The sequence below is a fragment of the Podarcis cretensis genome (genome assembly GCF_951804945.1).
Source record: "Podarcis cretensis genome assembly, chromosome: 5".
NCBI lineage: Eukaryota > Metazoa > Chordata > Lepidosauria > Squamata > Lacertidae > Podarcis > Podarcis cretensis.
In genome coordinates this window covers 53,875,336-53,884,022 of record NC_137174.1, presented here as the reverse complement: position 1 = coordinate 53,884,022, position 8,687 = coordinate 53,875,336, and the positions used below count along the sequence as shown (strand labels likewise).

At 44.0% G+C, this 8,687-nt stretch overlaps 1 protein-coding gene across 2 annotated transcripts in view; it reads left to right on the top strand.

The window, feature by feature from the left end:
- The window catches only part of MXI1 (MAX interactor 1, dimerization protein), a 79,428-nt gene continuing 70,741 nt past the window's right edge, over positions 1-8,687 (top strand). Inside the window, exon 1 of one of the 2 annotated variants that reach the window (XM_079976115.1) lies at positions 1-405. In XM_079976115.1, coding sequence (XP_079832241.1) covers positions 162-405 — 244 coding nt within the window. In that variant the 5' untranslated portion in view covers positions 1-161. The remainder of the gene's footprint in view (positions 406-8,687) is intronic. The other variant, XM_079976114.1, reaches the window with a different exon arrangement.

The window sequence follows — 8,687 nt, the reverse complement described above, 5'->3', positions numbered from 1 at the left end:
GACCTGCCCGGAGTCTTTGAATCAAGAGGTCCCTTGATTCATTCAATCTCTCCTAGACATACACACACACTCTCTCACACACACTCACACAAACTGCAACAAGAGGAGGAAAGTCGGCCAAAAGGGCTTTAAAAATTTCAAAGTTTCCATTTGCAGAAGCAATGGGGAAACGTGGCAGGCCGAGGAAGGAATTCAAATGTGAAGAGGATGCTGTGGAGCCTGGCGTAGGGCAGCCGCGGCAGCAGCAACTGCCAGTGGCAGATAATATGTCCAGGTGCCCGTTCAGTGACATTTTCAACACCAGCAGCGAGGACTCCATGGAGAAGATCAACACTTTCCTACAGAACGTGCAGATTTTGCTGGAAGCAGCCAGTTACCTGGAGCAAATCGAGAAGGAAAACAAAAGTAAGTGGAGTTTTGGTTATGTTTGGTTCCTTCTTCTGCTGCTCCTTAAAAAAATAAAAAATAAAATAAAGAGAGCCAGGCATGTGCGATGACAACAGAAAATGAAGAAAATCTTCATGAAGATGCAACAAGACAGAAAGAGAGAGCCGGGGCTCCCAGATCAGGCTAAACTCTCGGTTAGTTTCACCCTTACAACCACATCCCAGCAAATATATACGGTATTTCTTTTTTAATGCACCAAGAGATTTCGATTTTTTTATTAAAAAAAAAAAACCCGATCGAATTAGAAAAACATTGTTTTTGTATAGTTCTCTTTTTTTAGAAACAGAAACAAAGCAAAGCCACAAGCCGTGCTATCCGTAAAGTGACCCAGAACAATGTCATCATGTTATATTTGCATCTTTGTGGCATGTTTTTCTGAGATCTCCCGTTCCCATAAAAGACTGGTAATGTGTCAACTAGGGGCTGGTGTGGAGGGAGGAGGGGAGACAATGCAAAACAAACTTTATGCTCGGCTTGTAGACAAACGGAATACTTCGAAGATTTAAGCAGAAAGGAAAAGGAAGGAGGGAGCTTGTTTATATTTTTAAACTCTTGCACTCCTCCCCCTCCCTCCTCCGTCCAGAAACCCGAGCCGGATAATAAGTGAAAAGGGAACAAAAGCGGGGTAGCCAAATAGAGAGAGATGTGTATTTTTCTCCCCCTTCCCCCTCTGGTGGAAAAGGATTTGCCCCAGCACCCCTCCCCCCTTGCTAGCGTCGCCGTCAGCGAAAATAACAATCCGTCGGGAAACGCTCGTTTGCAGCGTCTTCGCGCGGGGCTCCTAGAACAATAACAAGCCGGGGATCGTTTTAACCAAACCTCGCTGGCGTGTGATCTACTGTACCAGGAAGGTCAGGGGGGAAATAAATAAAGCAATGCATCGCGTCAGCCCCTGCAGTGGGGAAGAAGGGGGGGGTGTTGAAATAACTCGCTCCCCTTGGGTTTAAGTTTATTATTTGCATCTTGCGAGCAGTCTCTGGGTTGTGCGTTTGTTGTTTCGGCCCCACGGACAAAGTGGGCCTGACGGATCTAGCGCTCCCCCCCCTTCTGTCGCCCCCGCGCAATCCCCCCGTGTAAATTTCCATTGCAGCTCAACTCGCTTAGCCTTTGTTGATCGCTTTCTCTCTCTCTCTCTCTCTCTTTTTAATGAATAAGTGGATATGGGTATTGTTTCCGGGAGGAGGACGGAGGGCGAAGACTCGACAAAGCCTCCCCTCCTCCTCCTGGTCGTCGAGCTTTGCAATGGCAAAGGCCTTGCTGTCATCAATGGAAATATTTTTAGAAGGCAGCTCGTTTCCTTGTAAATCCTGTTCCTCCTGAGTCGCCCAACCAGACTTTTGAGGACTCAGGTGGAGGGACCTTCGCTTGACACGGCCGGATCGCACAGGGCAGATGAGCTCAATTAATGGAGCAGGATCCCCCCCCCCCACCTTTCCCTATCTTTCCAATAGGAAGTCACGTAGGCAAAGAGCAAAGTAGCCAGGGTGGGGTGGCGCCCCCACGAGGGTGGGGTGGCGCCCGCAGTTCTCTTTCTCGGCAACTTGGCCCGTGTGGGACCTGTCCATGTCTCTTGGTCACCTCCTTTCATTAGTGCAGGTGAAGGTGGTGTACATAACTGGGTCAGGCTCGCCTCTCTCTTTCTGAGCTTACAAAAACAAACCTGCACCAAAATACAGTATCAGTTTCCCTCCAGAGAATTTAAAAAACCTCTTCCAAGCTTTCTAAAAAGACCTCATCCAGTGCCAAAGAAAGGGAGAAAACAAGGGATTACATCAACGCAGCAACCTACGCATTGTCTTGCTAGTTCTGTAGAAGTAGCCCCGCCAGTTATCTTACATGGGTTGTCGGTGCTGACAGTAGTTGAACTCAAAACAGTAATTTTGCTTACAGCGGAAGATCTGCGTGTTGTTAAATGTTGCTGTCAGTTTAATGGTTTATTTTTATATTCTCTTTGAATCAGCAAGGCATATGCGGTAGGAACACTCCTCGCCTCCATTATGTCCTCCTCCTACAGCCTTATTTATTTTGAATTCGCCAGGTGTCTCCTGCAGGAAGGCCTATATAAATATGAAACTTAATGTAAACAGCAGCACTCTCATTAATGCGAACTTTTCGATTATCCCGTATTTTTGGGGACGCTCTCCAAGCTACTTGGGTAAATGGAGAGGCGGCGGCAGCAGCAATGCACTGGCTTCAGAAAGCAATACAAGTATTCATAACGCCTCCGTGGAATAACACTGCAGTCCCACTGGACCCGATTTGAAAGTCTGTGGGGCTGTCGGTTTGGTGAGTTGTAATCTCCTCCAGGGAAATCACGTGCGCGTCCCCCACCCCACCCCTTCGGGGAACAAGCATCTTTCTCGGTTTACTCTGGATTTATCACACCTAGTGCACGGTTAGAAAATGCTGAGGAGCAGATGCTGGCTTCTCTTCTCTCCACCGCCTGCATTTGCAAACAACAGTGCTGCAGCCCCCCCCCCCCCGCGCATGCAGCTCTGCTTCACTAAAACTTTTTAAAATGCGCTTATCCAATGCCATTTTGTACAACTTCTTAAAAAAAAACACATACACACAAACAAGGCGTGAGGACTTGGGCAGCGTCCACGCGCAGCCCCCGCCTCTCTCTCTCTCTCTCCCCCCCCCCCCGCCCGAAGTTTCATCAGCAATGCAAACGCCGGGGCTGCCTCGGCTGCACTCTGATCCGCCTGGCTGGGTTACAGTATAATCAGCCCCGGCTCCTCCTCCTGCTCAGAACCACATGGTTTCCACATGGAGACAAACTCCTCTCCTCTGATTGGCCCCGCTCTAACTCGGAAGGCGCGGCTATCCCGGGCCTCTCCGCCAATGGGGGCGCCCCTTCATCCCTATGACGTCACGCGTTGCTGAGCCTGGAGATCAAGGGGAGGCGCCTGCAGCCGAGAGGGTGTCCTTGTTGGGAGTTGTGGTCGGGTGATGTCATAGTCTCCGCTTAAAGGGGCCGGCGCCCTCCTCGCCAAGGCGAAGAAGCGCAGCAGCGGCAAGGGCAGGAAGGGGTGTCGCGAGATGCAGCCTTTTCTCCTGCCTGCGCGGCGAGGCAGAGAATGGCAGAGCCCCACGTAAAGTCCTGCAGGATTGCAAAGCAAGTGATGAAATCCTTTATCTGGGGGGCGCCCTGCTTCTCCCGAAGGAGAGCACGCTCAGGCCGCCCAGAAAATGCTCCGTGTCCTCCTTCCTTGGGGCACAGATGGGGCGGGTGCTTTGCCAGGCAGTAAAAGTTATTTCTGTTTGAAAGGCTTTCCTCTCTGTTTATTTTTCCACCAGCTGGATTTATGCCCGTCAAGGTACCAGAAACTCATAGGCCTCAATAAAAGATTGGAAGTTTTTTCCAGGATGTTTCCAGGCTTCTGTCGCACTTCGCTTTGCTTTTGCATTTTTGGCACATCAAAGGCTTTGTGAAGCCAGTGCTCTACCGTAAACCTTCGTGCGGAGGGCAGGCGCAGATTTGCGCTCACCTCTTGTTTACTAGCTGCAGATTGGTTTTGCCATCCCCGCTCCCCGCCCCCATACGGACCAGTAAATAGGACTTTCGGGAAAGCCGCAGTTTCTTTTAGGATATATATATATACAATGCAAATTAAATCACCTTGCAAAGCATGGCTTCTTTGTGATATGTAGAGAGACGACCGTTCCAGTCCACTAAAACAACAGTGTGCAATTACTTTGCAAAATAAATAAATGCATAATTAAAGGCAGCGAAGAAAGAAAAAGTAACTCTGACTTAACATCAATATTATCATTTCAATTTTTTATGGCAGGTTGCACTTGGCTTGTGCACTGTCTTTCCCCTCCCTTATATAAAATATTTATCATTTTCACTTTTCTAGTGCCTGTTTATAACTCACATTGGAACAGGAGAGCTCAGTTCCATTTCATCTTCTGATTCTCATACACCATATGTCATTGTCTCCCCACGCAGGCTACTGCTTGAGGGCAATATTTGCATTAATTTTATAAAGCCCAGCACTGGCATAATTCACAATAATGGTAATCATCATACTAGTTTAGTTTATTTTGCAAGAAGCATAATACTTGGGCATGTGTTTTAAACAAACATCTCAGGCCTAAACATTTTTACAGAAAGGAATCCCCAGTTGCAGGACAAGATCATTGTAACTTCAACAAATACAAAGCACCCATAATGGAGAGAGAAGAATATCTGTATTTTAAAAATGTTTGATTGAGAGAGGCATTGGCATTACTGGCTGCAAACATTTAAGGATATATCCATATGTTCATTATGAGATGATTGCTCAAACCTGAAATGGGTTTTTTTTTTAGGTTAGCAATACAATAATAATTATACCCTACATGCTTTGCTAGCCAGCCCATCAGCATATCAGTAAGGTCTTTTCACCCTCTTGGGAGATTGTCTCAAGATGATTTTTACATGACCTTAATGATTTCCAGAAGGGAAGCCACGTTAGTCTGTTATAAAACAACAAAGAGTCTTGTGGCATCTTAAATGACTAATAAATGTTTTTATTCTGTGGCCCACATAGTCTGTAGCCCATTACAGCTATTCCTGTAATAAATCTGTCAGCCTTCAAGGTGTCACAAGACTCAGTGATCTTTCTAAAAATGTGGCATCATCAGAAGCGCTACTGTGGTGCCACTGGTACATCAGTGCTAGTCTCTGAGCTTTGTGGCTTCCATGGTTGATAAAAAGTTGGACCACATCAGATCACCATGGCTCCTGCTTCTCTTTAATCCCCCAATGTCTAGAAATGTGCTTTACATAATGATTTCTGCAGCAGGAGTATTTTGCTTAAATAAATGGTATTGACACCCCTCCAACATAATGAAAAATGTTTGGAGGGCCCCCCAAGCTGGAATCCTTGATTCTGCAACTGCTAAATGCCAGCCATATAGCCTTTTGGCTGACAAGTGTCACCAAAGTTTCTTTCTCGTGCATCCTTAAGACCAGTGCTATAATTCTGTAGTACAAATGAGCCATGGAACCTTCTGAGCATGTGTACATAAAGCATAGAAGTAAGACAATTCACACAAAAGCCACATGGACTACAGATAAAGCAAAATAATAACTAAGTGATTCTTAGCCATTGTACCATTCAACAATAACTCATCGTTTCCCAAAGATTAATCCCAAGATTAAAGTCCACTTCATACGTTGTAATCTAGTGTCAGCCCATGTGGGAGCTATATTGTCTGAAAGCTGCCATCCACATGGTTTGGCTTCAACATGGGGATTCTTGTAGACTGTGTGATGGTCCTGGCATACATACAGTTAGGTTCAATCATGGATGAAGTTAAGCATTTTTCAGATGTTACCAACACCATGGTCCAGTATATATGCAACTAGCATCTAATTGCAAGGTTTTTTGGGGGGAAGGATCTGTTTTTTAAAAAAGAATGTGGCGTGATTCCCCACCCCTACTATCTTTACAGATTTGTAGCGGAGGTTGTGGACCTTATTCTAGTGCAAGAGGTTTCCTTAAATTTACCACTTGGTGATTTTTTCATCAATAGTCATAATCCATAGCTGACGACAGTGAGCAGAAAAGGTTTTTGCTTTGCGCTACAAGCTCTGGTAGCTAGAGTGGTTCCTCAAGAAGTACCATGCCTTTCCTGCTTTTTCAACATTATGTTATGCTCTGTTTTGATTTCTGTTCTAAGTGCTTTTATGTGTTTTGAAAGATTTAAATCTTTGCAGTTTTCTGAAGTATTTGCTTAAAAAGATATTTCTAACAGGACTTTTGGTGTGTTTGATGAGATTTTTCATAACGAGGGCTGGGTGAAGTGTGTGTGCCCATGATCAATCTTAATTGCAAAGTAATAATAAACATAATACTATTTTATGATTGTTCATTTCCATTTTGTTTTCATTCAGATTGTGATAGGCCATAACATATACATCAGACTTTCTCAACCTAATGCCCTCTGGATTATTTTGGACTTCAGCTCCCATCAGCCTTAACAACACAGCCACGCATCAGGTTGTGGGAGGCTGATCTATATTCTTCAGGCATTGGTCATCATAAGCATGTAGACTATGCGGGATAAGGAACCAACCATGAAAAACTGTGCCAGCATTAACTTGGTGCTAATATAGCAGAAGAAAGTTCCTACAAAGGTCACATTTGCTTCTGGAAATGCATGCATATGCACACATCACAACAGTGGATTTAAAAAACTGACAACAGGCATACAAAATAAGGCATGGATAATCTAAAACAACACATCACAAGCTTAGTAGCAACGCAACAGAAGGCTTCATAGCAATGGCGCAGCTAGGTGTTGTTGTTTCTTTTTTAAAAAAATAATAATCCTGAGATTAATACCTTTACAGGGCCCCCTGTACATTTTTTGCTGTTTGGCACCCAGGACTTCTGCCCTGACAGCCCCACTGCTGCACAGGTTTAAATGCAACAGAATCTTCTTTTTAAATCCTGGGCTTATACCCCTAAGAAGAGAAAGAGAACAACTTCTGAGACAGAGAGAGGGAGGGGGTGGAGAAAGAGAGAGAGGAGACAATGTTCTGTGGACTTGGTCAAAACAACACAATGATCAGTATGAATAAACTTTTTAAGACTACGGGGACAGAATTAAGCATATTTTCCCCTAAAGAAAGAATCAGGAAATGGTGAGAAAACAACACTAGGGCAATGCATGGAGAGACAGTCTTTATGTATAGTAGCAGAACAAGTCAGTAATGGGGTAGAGTAGCAGAATACTACAAAGCCAACCAGCCATGGTCCTCTATATTGGTGTACCTAAGCATACATTTAAGAAATTAGCAGATTTACACTGTGGTCAGTTGGATGTCTGTATGCACTCCATGTGGAGGTCTGCCATATCAATAAGATTTTAGCACCAACCCCCCTTTGAGGCCATAACAGATGAAGTAGCCCTGAGGAAGGAGCTCCAAAGACCCTCTATGAAGAGCACTCAACCACTGGCATAGCCCCATGGCTATTTTTCATGTTTGTGAAAATACATTGTGTGTTCCCCAAATTAACTATTTAAAGATTCATTTTGCTATGACAGAGGTAGAATGATAAAATAAGGACACACATAGGAAATAAGGTTGAGTGTCTGTGGCATTCAGCATGCATTTAACTAAACGCTTTTGGTCTGTAAGCCGTTTTTGTGCTGTTCAAAGAATATATAAAGAAAAGCATTGTTTATGTTCTTTTATCAGAAGCATCTCACTTATTCTGTACGCATCAGTCGAAGTATTAATTTCTAGTTGGTGGTAAGTTGCAAGTGCTGCTATTAGAATGAGGTAGCATAGTCCAAGTTCACTGTAGCTTGAGTTCATTCTCTTTATTGTTTTTCCTTGTATGTATGAAAGTGCTTCAACTTCATCTCATCCATTATTCCCTTTTCCTTTTTTCTTCTTCACCATGTATCTGCAGTAAAAATAAAAAAAATAAAATGTCTGACCTCAGTGTAGCCTAAAGGCTCAGAAACCAGATGGCAAATAAAAAGCAATCTAAAATGTATTATTTTAGATCACATAATATATAAGCCTCTCTTGCAATTTGGATGAGGATGAGAGTTGACTTGCTTTTCTGAGCATCAGGAGTTGGCAAACCTGATTAAGAAGGCAGATAAATGAAGGGTTTAAAGGAAAGACCACAGGAATGTGTCTGCTGCAGCAGAAGGGCAGGCAGGACAGCGAGGGGCAAAATTGTTTTGTTATCAGAATCCAGATGTCATGCTTAGCTTTCACAGTTGACCAACATGGAATGAACTTGATACCTGCAGAGGTGCTACGCACTCTTCTCCAAATCACTTTGCTTTCCAACGGGCCACCAGGAAATCATTTGAATCTCATCCATGCTGCTTTCTGCCCTTGGGAATCACTAGTTGCAAGTACACTGAAAGGTTTTAAAATTATGCTTTCCTCGTTTTTCTGCTTGTCTAAGAATAAGGCAGGTTAGCAATTGTAGTGGTTTCTCGTCCTTTTTCCTCTGGTCCCCCTGATAACACTGAACAATATGTGTGTGGCTGAAGCATCCCTATGGAACGCCGCTGCAATATTATTCTCAGGTTAAATGGGTATCTGAACAGTATTATGCATTTATGTGGACTTTGAGGCCTCCTGCTGTTATAGCCATAGAGGCTTATCTTGGACGTTGAAGCATATGTATCATAGACCCAAAGCAACAAACGGAAAATAGTGGTGGAGTGTTTACACATATATTCATGGTAGTGGAATTTTGTTATATCCTTTGGTA